At 44.8% G+C, this 21540-nt stretch overlaps 1 protein-coding gene across 1 annotated transcript in view; it reads left to right on the forward strand.

Annotated features, from left to right (window-relative positions):
* Nucleotides 1–21540, forward strand: part of Srp72 (signal recognition particle 72) — a 254241-nt gene that overhangs the window by 81179 nt on the left and 151522 nt on the right. Inside the window, exon 5 of the mRNA XM_045732804.2 lies at nucleotides 10873–11069. Within this exon, the coding sequence (XP_045588760.1) occupies nucleotides 10873–11069 (197 nt within the window). The remainder of the gene's footprint in view (nucleotides 1–10872; nucleotides 11070–21540) is intronic.

Genomic DNA, 21540 nt, shown 5'->3' on the forward strand with positions numbered 1-21540 from the left:
TGAGGTGAACATGACGGCCCTACTCAGAAAGGCCAGCAGGATCAATTTCGGAGTCGACAACATCTGGTCGGCGCAGTGCTTGCTCTGCGCGTCAGTTGTCTTCTCGTAAGGGGCGTCGGCCCTTTCGCAATTTACCCAGTTGATGGGGCAGTGGGGGAAATGCTTGCGTTGTTTGCTCATGCCTGGTTCCACAATTTGTGGGCATTTCAGGTAGTTTCCTCTGGCCTGCAGTGGCATCGGGTGGGGGCTCCTCCTCCTTCGCGGGGTTTGGGGTTCGCGGGGCAGGAGAACCCCTGGATTCCTTACTTATGGATGACCACTCTATCCCAGGTCCGGCTTCTTTTGGAGCTGGATGCTTGGATGGTGTCTCTGGACTTTCGGGATGCGTATTGGCACGTCCTGATTCATCTGGGGTTCAGGGACTGGCTCGGTATTGTCGTGGGGCATCAAGCTTACTCATTTCGTTGCCTTCTGTTTGGTTTGAATCTGGCACCTCACGTTTTCACGTACCTTACCTGGGTCGTGGTGATTCGCTTGCATCTGCTAGGGGTTCAGGTTCTAGCCTACCTCAACGACTGGCTGATTTGGGCTCCCAGCTGGTCCGCGTGTTTACTTACCAGGTTTTTTTTTTTTCCCAGCTCACTGGGTTTGAATTCGGGTTCTTGGTGAACTGGCAGAAGTCCCATCTGGTTCCCTCTCAGGTTCGGACTTGGCTGGATCTTGTGTCAAGACTCTCAGACCGTTTCCTTGTTTCTCCCTCCAGAGTCGTTGCACCGTCCCGCCCTCGGCTGAGAGCTTCCGTGTCACTCGTCAGTTACTCGCCTAGTTGTGGTTGCAGGGGTTGAGCTTTTTCTCTTTGGTCCCGCCTCTCAACCGTCAATCAACTGATGTACAGATTCCTGAGCCTACTGGGCTCTGTCTTATCTACATTTGAAACTGTGTATGGAGTCAGCCTCCACCACATCACCACCTAGTTCATTCCATTTATTATCTACTCTGACACTGAAAAAGTTCTTTCTAATGTCTCTTTGGCTCATTTGGGTACTCAGCTTCCACCTGTGTCCCCTTGTGTGTGTACCACCCGTGTTAAATAATCCATCCTTGTCCACCCTGTCAATTCCCCTGAGAATTTTGTATGTGGTGATCATGTCTCCACTAGCTCTTCTGTCTTCCAGCAACGTGAGGTGCAGTTCACATAGTCTGTCCTCATAACTAATGCCTTTTAGTTCTGGGACTGGCCTAGTGGCATACCTCTGAACTTTTTCCAGCTTCGTCTTGTGCTTGACTAGTATGCTGAGGCTGCATACTCCAGGATTGGCCTTACATATGTGGTATACAAGGTTCTGAAGGATTCCTTACACAGGTTACTGAAAGCAGTTCTGATGTTAGCCAGCCTCGCATAGGCCGCTGATGTTATTCTTTTGATGTGGGCTTCGGGAGACAGGTTTGGTGTGATATCAACTCCTAGATCTTTCTCTCTGTCTGTTTCGTGAAGAACTTCATCTCTCATTCGGTATCCAGTGACTGGCCTCCTAGTTCCTCCTCCTAGTTTCATTACCTTACATTTACATTTTAAATTAAATAGCCATTTGTCGGACCATTCCTTCAGTTTGTCTAGGTCATCTTGTAGCCTCATACTATCCTCCTTTGTCTTGATCCTCCACATAATTTTTGCATCATCAGCAAACATTGAGAGGAACGAGTCAATTTCTTCTGGGAGATCATTTACGTATATCAGAAACAGTATAGGTCCAAGGAGTCCCACTGATCCCTGTGGGACTCCACTGGTGACTCCCCTCCACTCCGAGACCTCACCCCTCACGGTGACTCGCTGTGTCCTGTTGCTTAGGTACTCTCTTATCCAGTGGAGTACCTTCCTTTTCACTCCTGCCTGAATCTCCAGTTTGTGCACTAGTCTCTTATGTGGTACTATGTCAAAAGCTGTCTGGCAATCCAGGAATATGCAGTCTACCCAGCCCTCTCTCTCTTGCCTGATTTTTGTTGCCTGGTCATAGAACTCAATTAATCCTGTTAGGCATGATTTGCCATCTCTGAACCCATGCTGATGATGTGTTACAAAGTTCTTCCGGTCCAGATGTTCCACTATCTTTTTTCGCACAATCTTTTCCATCATCTTGCATGGAATGCAAGTTAGGGACACTGTCCTGTAGTTCAGTACCTCCTGCCTATCATCCTTTTTGTATATTGGGACTACATTGGCCGTCTTCCAAATTTTTTACTCTAGCTGCTCGAGCAACAGTGTGGGAGTCTGAACATTGCCGTGCTGGTCTACCTGCTGGTGTAACACTGTAAAAGTGTTTGGTTTAGTTTATTTAAAATATATATAGTACATGAGCCACAGACAGGGATTAGAGAAGGCGCCAGTTTGTCCACCGGAAAGTCACACCTCTAAGAGTTAATGACCCCAAGTGACCTGAGGTCAGATCATGCGAATTTCACCTTACTTCTACTAATCTCATAATTGGAGCCTGGTAGCCTTCAAACATGCCGACGTTTAAGGAGTGGCTTGGTAGAGAGCCGGAGGCTATCTACTTGTGGGCGGAGTTAGCTACTAGGTTCCCCCAATATATACTCGGAGAGCTATCGATTCGAGAGGATTAGCATTAAGAGAAGAACAGCAGACGAGCCAGCAGAGCAGAGAAAACGTCCCTAGCAGGGAGGCTGTCGGCCGGCAGGGCGAGACAGTCTCTGTCAAGCTACAGACCCTCCCCCTCTCTATCCAGCTATAGGCAGAGACACTTGGTGAGTTGAGCAGTAAGGTGACTTGGTCGTGTTTTACAAGTGTTGTGTGATGATCAGGGGCAGTCAGTTGTAGTGTTCTCAGATTCTTGGAGGATGACTCACTTTACATATATAGATCTTGAACATTGCTTAAATTATGATACTTAGTATATGAAATATAATTGAATTTATTATTTAAATGGCCTTTAACTGTGTCCCCTATGTTTGGAGTTGATACATGGTAATAACATCTTTTGAGAATATTGTGATACAGACAAGTTCCATTCCTTGTCTTGTATGTAATGGTCTAGAATGGATGGTGGCAGCATTTCGTCTTCTACTATCTACTCTTCTACTTCTACTATCTACTCTTCTACTTCTACCTATCTACACCTCTCCCTCCACCCCTCTCTAAACTCTCACTTTCAACTAATGACCCTCCTCGCTCCTCCCACCTTTCTGCCTCTCACCCCAAACCCTCACTAATTACTTCACTATTCATTTCTTTCCTTTCGTTTTCTCTTATACGTTTGTGGCAGTGAAATGTATTTTAGAGTTCTCTCTAGAGTTTCGGGTAGCTGATCCAGTTACGGCGCCTTGTAGTCTTAGCACCTAGGTAGTCAAATACCTAGGTTACAAGGTGTTGAACGAGAGAGGTTGCCTTAGGAACTCTGGAGGAGCTCTAGAATAGTTAGCTAACTGGGGACGGGATAACGGACTAGAGAGAGCTGTTTCCCCCGGCCTCGTTAGTTAACTGGGGGTGGAATAATGGAACAAGATAGAGCTATTTCCCCCACCCCCCGTTACACTGGGTCGGGTCTGGCTTCAGCGTTTGTTCTGGTTCCTTCGGGAACCCTTCGCTGCTCTTACGGTTGCTGGGTTCAGCCTCTAGGGGCCTTCTGTCAGCTGCTGCATTGCCGTCATCCTCTTCTGGTTTTTTGGTATTCACTGCCTTGGTGCCTACCCGAGCCCTCGCCCGATGTGTTCACGGATTCCTTGTCTCTCGGCTGGGGCTTTGTGACCAGTGCTCACCAGGCCAGCTAAGGTTGGTAGGGTCCGTCCTTCTGTTTGGCTCACAGCACGGTGCGGGAGTTCACGGTGGTTTAATTGTAGCTTCGGAAGGTTTGTGTTGCTCGCGGATCGGCGGTCCACTTGGACTGTGCCCTGGGGGTTCATTGCCTGAACTATGGGGGTTCGATATGGTTCTTGGCTCTTTGGGGCTGGTTGCTTCGGGTGACTCGTCTATTGAGTTCTCGTGGTTTGGGCTCTCCTGGCGGTTCACATCCAGGGGGTGTCCAACGTCCTGGCGGATGGCCTGTCTTGGTTCATTTCCCTTTCTACAGAATGAACGATTGATGCCAACTTGTTCAGTTGGCTCTGCCGAATGTACGAGTGCCCAGAAGTGGACCTCTTCGCGTCGGGGTGGTTAACACTTTCGCGCTCTCGGCGCTCAAAAAAAATCAATACCCCAGATGCTTTCGGCACTTCGCGCGCCTACGCGGTAAGACCGAAAAAGTGTACACTCTTTTGACTGTCCTGACAATAATTGAAGGCGCACGTATTTAAATTTGGTATCACTGTGTTTGCAATGAAATTGTCTATAAGAGCATACCTATAAAATGCCGCCCAAGCATAAGGAGTATCAACACCAAATAAAAAACTATGCAGATCACTCGCCGAGAGCGCCAAACAGCAACAAAATGTTTCCACTCTCTTAATGGTTGCGAAGCCTACAGTTGTTCTACATCGCTAATTTTGGTATCATTGGAATCGCAATAAAATTCTCTACATGGACATATGCATATGAATGTTTAATATAGGTAATTGCCCACCCGCAAGAGTGTGTGAAGTGGAGAGTAGTTAGCCGCGAGCGCACTGGCGAAAACACGGGGGAAATCATGCTTGGAAAGTTTATACATTTATACGTTTCCTGACCCTACTTTTCTATGTACGTTATTTCTTTTTTATACCAATGTGTTCGCAATAAAATTTTCTATAAGATGAAATGTATAACATTTGTACAAAGCATGTGTAAGAGAAGCGCCAAATATAGAACCACGTCGCTCAGTATGCGCTTGCGGCAGAAACGAACGCATTGTTTTCGTTCGTTTGATGTTTGTCATGTTTATACTTGTTGAAACATATTATAATTTGTATGACAGTGATCGCAGTAAAATTCCCTACACAGACATATACATAACACATACAAATATTTCCCACGTGTTGGATATATCAACGGCTAAAGGGAACCCACTGCCACACGGCCGCCACACCCAGAGCCACACCCGCCACACCCCCAAACATACTTTGTGTTTTTTTTTTTTTACTCATAGAGTTTATGTGATATAATATTCATTCTGGGACCAAAAAATTCGCAAATAAATTCTCTACAAAACGTATATAATATAACTTCTTATAGATGATAAAAAATTCCAAATAGGTGTACTTACCCTGTCTATGTTGATTGAAGATCAACAGTTGAGCATTTTTTCTTCACTCCACCATCTTCAGGCTTCTGATCCTGAAGTTGCTCATCTGATGTTTCTTAGGTGGAGTGAAGCTGTTGCCGGTGGTTATTTTTTCTCCACCCAAAATATCTTTCTTCGGTGGTACCTTGTGTAGCAAGGCGCAGCGCACAGTGCCACATCACAAGTTTTACATCCATATATCACGTCCCTCCTTTTGCCAGACTTGAAACAAACACGGCATCTTCTTTTTTTAGCCAAGTGCACGAGTTCATGCATCAACTTGTAGTTGAGACGTTGTTCTGAATCTATAATTCTTGTATTTCTTGGATGCACTGGAGGAATATTGTCTTCTACAGGAACCACCAAACTTGTAGTAGAATCTTCTATGAAATCAGAAACATCAAGTGGTTCTATGTCCTCAATGTCCATTTCAGAATTTGTGGTTGATGAGTGGGCTTGAGGTGTTGAGGTGAACAGAGGACGCCTCGCACCAGATGGCCCGGGTGTTGAAACTGCCGCGTCAGCAGGAGGAGCTGCGCTGGCATCTATGTCGGGAACATGTGGTATGCTTGTTGTTGTTGGCCATTCCTCGCTGTTCCACGCCAATAAGGCTGAGTTGTAAGGCTAAGGCCAATCTGAGAGTATCCCCATCCATTTCGGTTAAAAAATGGAATTTATAGAAATATTTTTTCGATGGACGAGAAAAGTAGGCTGTTATGCGGAATCGTAAGAAAAAACGGCGACGAGTTATCTCTAATCTAAAGCGCGAAAGTGTTAAGGCATCTCCAGGTATATGTGGCACCCTTACCTGACTGCGAGGCTGTTGGGGTCGATGCCTTTCAGGTGGACTGGTTGAGGTGGGGGTTACCTGTACATTTTTAACCCCCCCCCCCCTCCCTTTCCCAGTCCAGCTGTTGCTTCGGGTTCTAGCTTGTATGGAAACTTAATGGGGGAGAGTAGCCCTGATGGTCCCTTGGTTTCAGGCACTGCTTGCTCGGTGTCCGAACCTGGGAACTTTTCCGTGGCTCCACCACTTTCAGCAGATCGGGCTGGTCAGGTACCTGGCTGGTTCGATCTTCTCCTTCAGTCTTTGTGTCTGGTGTTTCTGATGCGGGTTTATCACCACTTGTATGGTAATCAGGTGGCCTCATTGATTTTGTCCTCCTGCATGTTTCGTCTCGGCAGCAGTGTGAAGTCTCCTGGCAGTCTTTTCGGCACTTTTTTGTCCTTCAAATCTATTTTGAAGTTAATATTTTTGGGAGTGTGGAACGGAATAATTAAATTTACATTATTTCTTATGGGAATATTGTTTCAGTTTGTGAATTTTAGGTTCACAAGCCGGCTCTGGGAGTGGATTAACCCTTGTATGGCTCCGGGCTATTAGCATTTGTCACCCACAGGCGCATACAAAAAAAAAAAAAATTTTCTTCCTAACCTGTTAAGTCGTGTTCCCTGATCACGGGGAAAAAAAAAATCAATTGTACTTACCGGCAACATAATTGAGCTGACAAGATGGGCGATGACGTCACTATTTGCATGTTCGCTCATGCACGGTACTGTACGTCCCAGAGGTGTCGCGCGCGCGGTCTTCAAGCAGCCAGAGTTGCCACGAATTTATTTTCACGTCATTATTTACAGTGTCTAGGCCTTTTTTATTTGCAATATTAGTTACTAATTGTGTTGCACATAATGTTACATCACAGTTATTGTCAATAAATGTTGCATACATGTGCACACAAATGTTTTCCATTACGCCATTATATTATGTAATCACAATGTTCATTATTTTATATGTACACACAAGCATGCACTATGTACAGGTTTTTGCACTATTATTGCACATTTAGAATTCTTGGAGTGAGTGGTAGTCGTTGATGCAGTCGACAGCACACAGTGGAACTGCACACGCTTCACACCATGTTTGCACCATTTTACGTTTCTGTTCTCTCCTTTTTGTTGTTTTACATACTAGGCATTCACGTTGGCCTAGTGCACGCTTTCCAGCTGGTGGCAAATTTTTAGTCTGTGTTGCTGAAAGGCATCCATGTGAGCGAGCTGGGTGTTGTAGCATGCTGCAACACTGGGTTCATGATTGGTCTTTGTATGCCAGGGACATCTGTACCAAACTTTGCTAATAACTGTGTTGCAAGTGTAAAAGCAAATGCACGGAAAATAGGTTTACGTCCAGTTTTCACCAGATGCATATTATAGCAGTTTAGCATGCTCATGTCAACAAGATTGAAAAACACTTTTTTCGTCCATTTCAATGTTTTCTGCACACACTCGATAATGCCAACCATCATGTCATCCTTAGTTTAGGCATGTGTTCTTGACTACAATATCAACACATGTTGATATTGTAGTCAAGAACACAATCTGGCTTATATACTGGTTCTTTTGTTACACGGTGCACCTTGCCACTGTTCACCATTGTACCCTCATGAACGGTTGTCAGCAGGTTCACTTCTCTCTTGTCTTTTCACCATACCGAGAGTATTTGATCACATTTCTGTAGCTGGCACTCCCCAACTGCAAGTCCACAATCAAACACTGGCATTTCCCTTCTTCGTGCCTTTACTGTACCAACCAATCCGGTTCTATTTTCAATCAAGAACCTAGCTAGCAATGGACTTGTATAGTAATTATCTGTGTATAAGATGTGGCCGTTGTTCATCCATGGTGCCATCAGTGACTTCACCACACTACCCGAGAAACCATGTTCGTCATTACCGGGAATGTCTACATCGCTAGCTGAATACAGAATCATGTGTAACACGTATCCTGTTTCACAGTCACACAGTACAAAGAATTTCAATCCAAATCTGTTTCGTTTGGAGGGAATATACTGCTTGAATGAAACACGTCCTTTGAAAAGTACAAGGGATTCGTCAATCACCAGCTTCTGTGCTGGTACGTAAAAATCTCTGAATTTTCCAATCACTTCATTCATATAGTGCCTGACTCGCCAAAGTCTATCATCCTCTGTCCGGTCCTCATTACTTGCAAAATGCAGACACCTGAGGAATATCTGAAATCTGTCTCGGGACATATGTTTCCCGAAGAAAGGTGTTGAAATAGTCAGATCTTTGCTCCAGTAATCTGTGATAGTGTGTTTGACACAGTGCTTCATCAACATACATATTGCTAAAAACACATACATTTCACCTACGTTGGTGGTTTTCCAACGTTGCAATTGTGAAAATTCTTTTATCTCTCTTCTAATGAGATGAGCCGCATGAAGGTTTGTTTGGTGTACAATATATTCCATGAGCGGCTCATCATAGAATGCTGTAAAATAATCCAATTCACTGTTATCCTCTCCATTATCAGGGAAAAGCTCTGTAATCCCAACGTCTTTATTGTCAAAGGCAGGAATTCGAGGAATAAAACCAGCACCATCACTGCACACTAGTACACCTGGTGTCCTGCGAGACGCAGGGGATGCAATAGGGGCACGACGGCGAGGAAACGATGCACACCGTGGACCAGGAGCTGAAGCCCGTCTACGCACAGTACGGCCGCTACGTGCATGTGAGGTGCAAGCACGTGAACATGAGGCTCTTGGTGCCTCATGTTGTTCCATGCAGTGGCGTTTGGCTGGGCGAGACGCTGCTGACGCGACAAATTCTCGCCCAGTAACACCACTGGTACTGGCACAAGGCTCGGTAACACTATGTACTGATTCCACTTCACTAAAACCAGAAAAAGAGTCACCTTCCTCTGACTCGTCACCGAAAATATCCTCAGACTCTAAATAAGCACAGGAACTGTGTGGTCGAGGGTGAATTGGAGTAGACACTGGGCGAGGAGGCATGGGTGAGCGTATGGACCTCGCCATGGGAGGCGGCTGTATCTCATTTTCCCTGTCCGTGCTATCATCATTGGTCAATTGTGTGTAGTCTTTATCAATGTCAGAGTCATCAAAATCACTTTCCTCACCATCAGAAAATAATTCACTGGTTATTTGTTCTTGGGTGAGTGATAGCGTGGTGCGCGCCCGGGAAGCGCTCGACATGGTGGCTGCTGGGTAACTGAGGCCTCCCACGCGATGGTAGCATGAGCTGGATTTTTTTTTTCAAAATGGCAGTTGTTTAGCGTATGGAGGTAGTGTATGGAGGCCCCCTCTACCCCGCGGGCCTTTCAAATATTGCGCGGTACTCCAAAACATCATATGATGTGGAGCGCAAGTTACTGCAAGTCACTTAACACATCATATGATGTGTTGCGCAATTAAAGGGTTAAATTTGAAAACCTAGGTATCATTATACATGCATATTATGATATGCGCAGTTCAGCAACATTTGCTCAAATTGTATATATACAATTTGTGTATATTGTATATATACAATTTGTGCCCCATTAACACTTTCGCGCTATCTGGACGCGCCGGCGCGTTCGGTTTCGTCTAACGTAAACGCATAGTGGACATAAAGTTATGTCTACTTTTAAAATATTTGTATAAAATTCAATTTTTATCCGATTTACTTTGGGTTTGTTTCAAACTGCGCGCTATGAGGCTCTCTTTCTCACCACTAGGCTGCATGGTACAATAAGTTCATGAAAGGTGTGGATAACTTCGATCAAATGGTATTTTGTCCCAAACGGGTTGCAGGTGGGTGACTTTAGCCGTTTATACTGGTAATTCTTCCCCCATATCATGTATTATATGCATATGTCTGTTTAGGGAATTTTATTCCGATCAATATACAACCAAAAATAACTGTGTGCAACAAGTATAATCTTGACAAACATAACAAAAGTAAAAATATTTCGTGTGTGTTTGACGCTCACTGATATGTTCCAGCGTTGTTTTATATTTGTCGCTATTCTAACTTACGCTTTGTTGATATTTTTTACCTATGGGCACATAGAACATTCTATTGCGAACACATTGACATAAAAATGAATGACGTACATAGAAAATTAATGTCATGAGAGTGAAATAAGTATAAACTTTCAAAGCGCCGTGCGTCGTCCCGTCACCGATACCGGGTAACAATTTCACCACTTCCCACACTCTTGCGGGCGGGCTGCATCATTATTCTACGCTTATATTCATATCACCGTGTTGGGAATTTCATTGCGAGTCCATTGATACCAAAATTAACGCTGTAGAACAAGTGTGGAGGTGATTACAATCCCAAGAGTAAAAACATTTTGTTGCTGATGGGCGCTCACGGCGAGTCATCTACGTAGTTATTTATTTGGTGCTGGTATCCCTATATGTTTTGTGACTTATTTTACTAATGTTCTTCTAGAGAATTTTATTGCGAACACGTTGGTACCAAAATGAAATACGTAGCATGAGAACTAAGGTCAGAAGAGTAAAAAGAGTATACACATTTTTGTTTTTACGCTTAAGCGATAAAAACGCAGCGCGCACATTAGGTTGGCTGAGTGACCTTTGCGGAGAGCGCGAAAGTGTTAAGGGTTAATGTATTAAGTTTTTTATGTATATGTATCTAAAATGTAAATCTAGATGCATGTGTTGATAGGTTGGGAAATAAGTTTAAAAAATATAATTAGATACAAAATGTGATATCATTTGGCACACACTCGCTCACTCTGTGACTGAAAAACTAATTGTGCTTCTGTGCCCAGTTTTCTGGAAATAATGCCATAAAAGCAATTATACCTAAATATTATTTATTTCTTTTACCAGAGTGATGATGACAACATTGATGTTGATGAATCATCATATGAATTGCTGTACAATGGTGCATGTCACCTGTTGGCTGCAGGACGAGTTGACGAGGCTCTGACCAAACTGCAGGATGCAGAGGCCTTGTGTCGCACATATCTGACTCAAGAAGAAGGTGCCACAGAAGAGGAAGTCAACGATGATGTGGCCATCATCAGGTAAGAAAACTTGTCTGAATATCAAAGAAATTATATGCTTTATGGGTAACCATGAAATAATAAAAAAGGTTACGTCTCTGGTAAGTACAGTACAATCTCGAAAATCTAGCCACACAAATAACGGAAGCTTACAAATACAGTAGCAGAAAGATTTTGCTAACTGATCACTTCAAAATCTGGAAGAGGACTCTGCTTATCGAAAACAATTCTGAAAAATCCAGACTGACTTAACTACCTGTATATTAATTCCTTGCTGATTTATATTTCAATATTTTACTGTTTTTACATGTTTAGTAACTATAGTTAAGCAAAAGAATTCACTGCTACCTGTGTTTTACTTTAAGGTAAAAATACAGTTTCTGAGGGGGGTAGGGGGGCCATTTGTTGCTTCCTGTAGCTCCCTGAATTACTTCTGTGGAGCACTTTAAAAAACTACAAGCTGATTATTCATAAAGCTTCTGATTGGGCAGCAGAAAATAACTATGATTTTTAACAGTGATAAATTAAAGGCCTTTAACCCTTAAATTACGCATCGCATCATATGATGCTTTGACCGACTTGCAGTAAATTGCGCATCACATCATGTGATGCTTTGGAGTACAGTATCCACTCGATTTAACGGCCTATATGGGGCTGTACCCTGGTCGTTATTTCCGGAGCTCCGGTATTTCCGAAGTTAAGTGTCGGTAATTTTTCAAGTAACGTTCAGGTAAGATATACAGTGGTACCTCGCATAACGATCGCCCCAAAAGACGAACATTTTGGGTAACGAACGGCCCGATCGGCGTCAAATCGTCCCGTTTAACGAACGCTGGTTTGAGTAACGTCAACACCACATGGTGGGGTCGCGCTGCTTCTTGCACATTCTTAGACGCCTCCGACGATGCACATAAATTATGTTGTTCTTGTTTAACCCTTAAAGTGCGCATCACTTCATATGAAGTGTAAATCGTTTTACCAGTCAACTGCGCTTCACTTCATATGAAGTGTATGGGTACCGCGCACGATTTGAATGGCCCGTGGTGTAGCTGGGGGTCCCATACGCTGCCCAGGGGCTCTAGTAAACAGCGGCCATTTTGAAAAAAAATCCAGCTCACGATCCGATGGCATGGGAGGCCTCAGTTTAGCGAGAGTCACCATGGCGAGCGCACGGTCAAACGCCTCACGGGTACGCACCACTCAGTCCCTCACCCCAGAGCAAATAGCCCACGAATTATTCTCTGAAGGTGAAGAAAGTGTGTTTGACGATTCAGACAACGATGAGGATTATACACAGTTGTCGGGTGATAGTAGCAGCAGCAGTGAAAGTGAGAATGACCGCCATGCCATGGTGAGGCCTATACGCTCTCCCATGCCTCCTCGCCCATTTTCTACCCCAATTTTACCACGACCTCACAGTTCCTGTGGATATTTTCTGTTTGAGGGTGACGAGTCAGAGGGAGGTGACTCCTTTTCTGGGTTTAGTGACTCAGATCAAAGTTTTATTGAGCCTGTGGCTGGTACCAGTGGTGTAACTGGGCGAGAAATTGTCGCGTCAGCAGCATCTCGCCCGGCCAAGCGCCACCGCATGGCACCACATGAGGGACCAAGACCCTCGTGTTCACGTGCACCCACCTCACGTGCACGTAGCCGCCGTGCTTCTCGCAGACGGTATTCAGCTCCTGGTCGCCGGTATGCATCGCTTCCTCGCCGTCTTTCCTCTGCATCTCGCAGGACGCCTGGTGTACTTGAGTGGAGTGATGGTGACGATTTTATTCCTAATATTCCTCACTTTGACGATAAAGATGTAGGGATTACAAACCTTTTCCCTAATCAAGGTGAGGACATGGCTGAGATGGAATATTTTACAGCATTCTATGATGAACCACTCATGGAATACATTGTACACCAAACGAACCTGCATGCTGCTTACCTGATTGAGAGGGAAATCACAGAATTTTCACGACTGCAGCGTTGAAAAAATACCACAGTGGCGGAAATGTATGTGTTTTTGGCACTCTGTTTGTTGATGAAGCACTGTCACAAACATGCAATAAATGACTATTGGAGCAAGGACAAACAAACGCACCACTATATAAGCCAGACTGTGTTTTAGACTATAATATCAACATGCGGTTGATTGATAAATCAGACATGATGATTGGCACTGCGGAGTGTGTGCGGAAGACATGTAGGTGGACGAAAAAAGTGTTCTTCCATCTTGTGGACATGAGCATGCTGAACTGTTTCAACATGTACCTTGTGAGAACTGGACGTAAGCCCACTTTCCGTGACTTTGTATTTGATGCTGCAATACAGTTATTAGGAAAGTTTGCAAAAGATGTCCCAGGTATTCAGCGGCCCATCATAAACCCACTGTTGCAGCATGCTGGTACTCCACGCCTCGCTCACACTGAAGGCTTCCTAGCACACAAACTTAAGTATTTGCCACCTGGTGTGAAGCGTGCAATAGCCCAACGTGATTGCTTGGTGTGTAAAACAACGACACGTAGAGACAAGAAACGGAAGCTTGTGCAAACATGGTGTGAAACGTGTGGTATCCCATTATGTGCTGTCGACTGCTTCAATGACTACCACAGTCTAGAAATCTTCTAAGTGTGCTTCAAAGTGTGTATAGCGTGTGCGAGTGTGTAAATATGTAAACATATAAGCAGATAGCGTGTGCGTGTGTGTAAATATATACAAATATAAGCAGAACATACAATATAATAGACTGTAATGACATATTATATTGCCGTAATTGAAAACATTTGTGTGCGCCTGTGTATACTCAAATATGCAACAATTATTGATACAAAATATGTTCAAACAGTATTTGAAACACAATTAGTGAAAAAAAATTAGATAAAATGCGCTTAGACATTGTAAATAAATAGCGCGAAAATATATTTGTGGCAACTCTGGCTGTTTGAGGACCGCGCGCAACACCTCCCGGGCGTGTACTGCATGAGCGAACATGCAGATTGTGACGTCATCACCGAGCTTCTCGGCTCTATTGCAACAAAAGTAAGTACAATAGAATTTTTTTTTTATTTTTCCCGTGATCAGTGAACAGAACTTAACAGATTAGCAAAAAAAAAAAATTTTTTTTTTTTTCAAAATGACATGCGCCTGTGTGGATAGCAGGATATTAGACCCCGAGCATGTTAAGGGTTAAAGATGCTAGTGATGCTGGGATATAAAAAGGTAACTGCTGAGATGTTGCAAAGCATTGACGTTTTTGTAGGAAAAAAGAAATGAAATGTCTGATATACAACAAATGTCAAAAAGGTTCGTTCGGTGTTCGGCAGGTAGGCTGCTCCATTATAACAATCTTTCTTTGTTTAAAATGTGTTCCATTTGTTTTGTATTTGTCATTTACGTCTCAATAATGGAGAAGCCTACCTTACATATACTGAATAAACCATTATGACATTTTCCTTTCTTCAAATGTGTTCAATATTTATTTTTCATTTGTCTTATAGCAAAAGGTTCGTTCGGTGGTCGGCAGGTAGGCTGCTCCATGTTTCTTACATACAAAAAACGTAAATAATAAAAAAAAATGAAGAATTTTGAAAACCAGTACAAATGTCAAAAAGGTTCGTTCGGTGGTCTACAGGTCGGCTGCTCCATGTTTCTTAAATAAAAAAAAAGGAAAAATAAAAGAACTGTTGAAACAATTTGAAAAATGGACAAATGCCATAAAGGTTTGTTCAGTGTATGTCGGGTAGGCTGCTCCATTATTGAGACGTAAGTGACAAATACAAAACAAATGGAACACATTTGAAACAAAGAAAGATTGTCATAATGAAGTATCCTACCCAACAAACACTGAACGAACCTTTTGTTATAACGAATATGAAAGACTAAGGGCTGCTGGCTGGGTTAGTACTGCGTGAGCAACCATTTGTGGCACACGTGTCTCTGGCTCTCAAACACCTGTCCGACACGGTGTTGAAAGACTGCGCTCAGTCGGTGCAATTCAGACCCTATTGTTTGAAGAACATAAGGGTCATAACATTGGTGAAGCTAGGCGCAATAAGGGCTTAACACAACGGTCGGATGCCAGTGATACAGCACCTATGAGGATGATACAGCGAGCGTATCCAGTTGTAGCTCTGAGCCCCACCCTTGCCATCTCGAATTTATATAGATGATACATAGATGAATCGTTTTCTGCATTCAGTGATGATGCATCTGATACAAGTAGCATAGATGAACAGTGTTAGCGGCTTCCATGGTGGTGGTGTTCATTGATATTTTCAAGAATACCTGAATCTCTTCCTGACTGATGGACACTCTTTGAGGCTAGCTGAATCTCGTCCTGTGTGGGACCTTACAAAGCGATCTTTTCAAGACTACCTTACAAATTGAGCTTTTCCTATAATTGTTTCAATACTACCTTATGCTTTACAAGCTTGGCTACATACCACCTACAAGTACTAAAGCCAAGGGTGCACGCGAGTGCGTTATTTGCAAGCACACAGAACGATGAAACAGGAAACAAAAATCTATCTGTAGCTGGTGCAAGGAGAGCAAAGTCGTACTGTGTACCATGGACTACTTCGTTGACTATTGCGCACCTCCAAAGTACTGAGTGTGTAATACAGTGTGTTACTGTGTAAATAGTATGTGAAACTGTACATATTGTAATTTTAGTGAATTTTTACCACGTAATATTGTGACAATAAACATTTATTGTGGACACATTACTGACACATGTATCACAGTTTCATGGAAAATTATGAACATTCTACTGTATACATATTGTAAAGGTCACAAATATGCATCATATACGATAAAAGAAACAAATAAAACCGCATTGGAAATGCATAGAAAAAATATTCGAAAATATATTTGTGGCAACACGCGGTGCTTGAATGGCCTGCGCGACCGTGTCTGGGAGCTTCACGCACGAGCGACCAGGCCCTGATGACGTCACAGCGCACCTTGTCCACGCCCTCACAGCCAAAGTAAGTGGAATTTGGTAATTATTTTTACATAGACATGTTCAGGGACGGTAATTTATCATTTTGCAAAGAAAAATTATATTTTGGGGAACATTTGATGTCATGCACACTGGGGGAATTTCACAATAAACACAGTGCATCACACTGGTTACATGGGGGGACACTCGTTTTGTATGACATCCGTTTCACATGACGAACATGGAACGGATTAAATTCGTTATGCGAGGTACCACTGTATTTTATACAGACAGCCACTGGGTCCACCACTCTAGTGCCTTCTTCCCTGTGACATCACAGATTCACGCACATTGTTTTGATTTGTCATGAGGCTGGAGTATTCATTCCATGACTTTGTTGGCCATATCGGCACAATCAAGGAACATCCGTGCACCATGTTGGCTCCAAATGCACTCGTTGTGTCAGTGATGGCTGATTGGTTGGTGAATGTGCAGGCAGGCAGGGATGGAGTGGCTGAAATGTAGGCAGGCAGGCAGGCAGGCAGGGAGGGAGAGGCAAGGAAGGAGGCAGGCAGGTGCTGGGTGGTAGGCAGGGAGGGAGAGGCAAGGAGGAAGGCAGAGCTTGGGAGGGAGGCAGGCAGATGCTGGGTCATAGGCAGGGAGGGACAGGCAAGGAGGGAGGCAGGCAGGCAGAGGCAGGGAGGGGGAGGTAAGGAGGGAGGCAGGCAGGCAGAGCTTGGGAGGGAGGCAGGCAGGGAGGGAGGGAGTCAGGCAGGCAGGGAGAGGCTGGGAGGTAGGCAGGGAAGGAGAGGCAAGGAGGAAGGCAGAGCTTGGGAGGGAGGCAGGCAGATGCTGGGTGGTAGGCAGGGAGTGACAGGCAAGGAGAGAGGGAGGCAGGCAGGCAGAGCTTGGGAGGGTGGCAGGCAGGCAAGAGGCAGGCAGGCAAGAGGCAGGCAGGCAAGAGGCAGGCAGGCAGAGGCAGGGAGGGAGGGAGGCAGGCAGGCAGAGGCAGGGAGGGAGGCAGGCAGGCAGAGGCTAGGTGGTAGGTAGGGAGGGAGTGGATGGAGATGGATGGATGGATGGATTGATGGAGGGAGGGAGAGAGGGATGGTGCTATGGTTGTTGAGGTGAAGCAGAGAGTGTGTATGGGAAGTTTGGGGGGGAGGGGGTGTCGTTGGTGGGGGAACGGACCAGCTCGCAGCCAGATGTTTAGATGGAAGTAAGGAGGAAGGGAAGGAGGGAGAGATGGAGGGAGGGAAGAAGGGGAGGAGGGGGAGGGAAAGAAGGATGGAGGAAGGGAAGGAGGCACGAAGGGATGGAGGGGAGTGATGGAGGGAAGGAGGGAGGGATGGAGGGAGGGACGAAGGGATGGAGGGGAGGTAGGGATGGAGGAAGGGAAGGAGGGACGAAGGGATGGAGGGGAGTGATGGAGGGAAAGAGGAAAGGATGGAGGGAGGAAGGGGGGGATGGAGGGAAGGAGGGAGGGATGGTTGGATGAAGGGAGGGATGGAAGGAAGGAGGGAGAGAGGAAGGTAAGGAGGGGAGTGATGAAGGGAGGGAGGGGAGTGATGAAGGGAGGGAGGGATGGAGGAAGGGAGGGATGGAGGAAGGGAGGGATGGAGGAAGGGAAGGAGGGATGAAGGGATGGAGCAATGGATATTGAGGTGAAGCAGAGCGAGTGTACGGGAAGTATGGGGGGGGGGTGTCAGTGGTGGGGAAGGGAAGAGATAAGCCTAACACTTGACCCAGTTAACCAGATGTTTGGATGGAAGGAAGGAGGGATGGAGGGGAGGGAGAGATGGAGGTAAGGAGGGGAGGGAGAGATGGAGGTAAGGAGGGAGGGAGGGAGAGAAGGAAGGAAGGAAGGGAGGGAGGGAGGGAGGGAGGGAGAGAAGGAAGGAGGGAGAGAAGGAAGGAGGGATGGAAGGGAGGGAGGGAGAGAAGGAAGGAAGGAGGGAGGGAGGGAGAGAAGGAAGGAGGGAGGGAGGGAGAGAAGGAAGGAGGGAGGGAGGGAGGGAGAGAAGGAAGGAGGGAGGGAGGGAGGGATGGAGAGAAGGAGGGAGGAAGAGATGAAGGGATGGAGAAAGGGAAGGAAGGAGGGAGGGAGGAAGGGAAGGAAGGACAAAGAAATGAAGGGGAGGGATGGTTGGATGGAGGGAGGGAGCTGGGAAGGAGGGAGGGATGGTTGGATGGAGGGAGGGAGGGATGGAGCAGTGGATGATGAGGTGAAGCAGAGAGAGCGTGTGTATGGGAAGTATGGGGGGGGGGTGAGAGTGTGTGTGTGTGTGTGTGTGTGTGTCGGTGGTGGGGAAGGGAAGAGACAAGCCTAACACTTGACCCAGTTAACCAGATGTTTCTTTATTTAATTCTGTATGTACATCATATATATTTTTGCTTGCAGATTTTGTTTAGTAATATTATTAGGATAATAAAAAGTTATAAGATAATTGTTTCATGAATGCTTTATTAGATGGAGATTCTCCAGGCTGTCTTTGACTGGCTGGCAGTCTACTGAGCCATTTCCCAGAAGGGTCTGGGGGGGGGGGGGGGTAGAGGTTTAGCGAGGGTGAGGGAGGGGATGAAAGGGGTAGGCGGCCTGCTTGCCATGTGAGGACCCTGTGATGCCAAGAGAAACCCAATACCGACCTTCGGTAATATCGACCACCATACCGTTATATGAGGCTCTAAATACCGGTCTCCCAAACCAGTCGTTATTACCGGCAGATCGGTACAAAAGAGGCCGTTAAATTGAGTGGATTCTGTACTACGAAAGATTTAAACTCCCTGCGGATACACGGGGTTCACCACACCTTCATCAGGGCTCTTGTAAACAGACGCCATTTTTAAAAATAATCGTGGGCCAAATTCCCGGGTGTTAGGGGCCTCGGTATTGAGTGAGCTACCAAGCCTGACACATGCAGCATGAGCTCACAGCACTGCTGTTCAGCTTGTGACCACACCATCGCCTAAAAATGCTATAATACACTTGTTCATGCTATTATGTAGCGATGATATTATTACAGAAGACCCCTGACTGTGATAAAACTGATCAGGGTTCTGATAATAGCAGGATTGTGGTGATATTTAGAGCTGTGCGCCATGGAGGGAGGAGTAATGCTGTGGGAGGGAGGAGTAATGCTGTGGGAGGGAGGGTGGTGGTGATGTCTTCTGACTGTGTGTGGCCACCTTTTATTGACTGCACTCACCATACCAGCTTGGTGGTTCGCTATGGTGAACACAAATGTAGATACTTATATATAATGTGTGTATAGAGGGTATAAACAGCAAGAGTAGTAGGTTGGGAGCTGCCATTTTGGTGAGGGCGGTGGCGTCGTCTGCACGATTTATCATGTTGCTTACTGGTTACCACGATGGTCTTTGGGCACCATACCAGTTTACTTGTACAAGTATGGTGAATAAAACAGGTAGATATTTATATATAATGTGTGTATATAGCGTAATAACACCACACAGTATTGTTGGAGGAGAAATATTAGTGCGTCTGGCCTTGAGGGCGGCAGCCATCAGCTGACTGTGTGAGGTCCTACGTCTTTGTGCCTTTACTCACCATACAAGCTTAGATGTACAGTTATGGTGAACAAAACATGTAAATACTTATATATAACGTCTGTATATAAAAGCAAAAACAGTATTGTGGGTGGAGAATGGTGGCAAGTCAGGTGAGGTGAGGGAGGGATGGAGTGGCAGCCAGTGGCGGGCTGCCACTGGCTGCCACTGCCACTCAGCATACCAACTTAGTGGTTCGTTATGGTGAACACGAATGTAGGTACTTATATATAGCGTCTGTATATAGTGAGTAAAAGCAAAAACAGTATTGTGGGAGGAGAATGTGGGTGAGTCAGGTGACTTGAGGGTGGGCGTGAGTGGCTGGCTGGTACACGGCGGTCACTCCTCGTTACTTTTTGACTCATAATAGCAACTTAGTGGTTCGTTATGGTGAACAAAACATGCAGATACTTATATATAACCTGTGTATATAGTGTAATAACCGACAAATTATTTGTTCACTGTTTGATGAACATAATTGAATCAACAATATGCACACCATATTTTTGAATACAGCGATGATTCACTCATTTTATTATATAAATATATCACACTACACATTATTGAATAATATTATAGCAAAAAAACTACGAAAAATCAATCAGAGACATTGAAATAATTAGATAATTATCTCTTTGTGGCAACTCCGGCCTGAAAGCTGGCAAGCAACAGACCGCCTGGGACGCACGCTGAGTCAGCGCCTGTTTTTTGCCAGTCTTCCCCGCCCTATAGCGGGCAATATATGCCACTTATGATTTTTTTATTATTTTTCCCATGATCAGTGAAAGCAAATTAACAGGTTAGGGAGATTTTTTTTTTTTTTTTTTTTTTTTTTTTCTATGCACCTGTGGGTGTCAAATGGTATATAGCCATGTTCCATTTAAGGGTTAACCCTTAAAGGATGCACTACATACATACATAGACGATAGGAGTAACTGTCACGGAATGGTGCACATGATACATTGATGATTGATTGTGCAGCACTCGATTTAAATGCCCCACGGCTACACGAGGTTCACACCAGCTTCCTCAGGGCTTCACCTTCATCATCAGCTTCACATCCGCTTGTAAACAGACAGCATTTTTTTTAAATCGTGGGTAACATTCCTGGGTGTGAGAGCCTCAATACTGAGGCAGCAACCAAGGCTGGTGCACGCAGCATGAGCTAACAGCACTGCTGTTCAGCTTGTGACCACAGCATCACCTAAAAATGATAAAATATGTATGTAACTGCTATTATTTAATGATAGTATTACAGACGACCCCTGACTGTGATAAAAATGACCAGGATTCTGATAATAGCAGGATTGTGGTGATAATTAGCGCTGTGCGTAGTATGGTGGGAGGAGTAATCTTGGTGAGGGAGGGAGGTAGCATCGTCTGCTGATTCTGTGTGGCCACCTGTTATTGTCTGGACTCACCATACCAGGTTAGTGGTTCGTTATGGTGAACACAAATGTAGATATTTATATATATAACGTGTGTGTGTATATAGTGTAATAAAAGGAAAAGGAGTATGTTGGAGGAGGAGTCATTTTGCTAAGGGAGGTGGCGTCATCTGCTAGCTGCTGTGTCATTTGTCATGCAGTTTTTTGTGGCCAATATGTTGTTTGGACACTGTCCAGCTTAGTTGTACAGTTATGGTGAATAAAACATGTAGATACTTACATATAATGTGTGTACATAGTGTAATAACGGCACGAACAGTATAGTGGGGTAAGGATTGTTGGTGAGTGAGGTAGCATATAGTCTGCTGGCTGGGGTATTGGTGGCCACTATGGTGTTTGGACACCATACCAGTTTAATTGTACAGTTGGTTCACACATTTTACTTTACCACTGTGCCACGGAGACTGCAAAAGGTGAAGAATTGGCGGGGGGGTGACATGATTGAGTTGTTCAAATGGAGGAAAGGGTATAACAACAGTATATAATATGTACAGTATATGTCGATACAAAATAAAACATGAAACAATGAATGCAAATTAGATAAGTGTAG

This window comes from Procambarus clarkii, chromosome 54, assembly GCF_040958095.1.
Source record: "Procambarus clarkii isolate CNS0578487 chromosome 54, FALCON_Pclarkii_2.0, whole genome shotgun sequence".
NCBI classification, from domain to species: domain Eukaryota; kingdom Metazoa; phylum Arthropoda; class Malacostraca; order Decapoda; family Cambaridae; genus Procambarus; species Procambarus clarkii.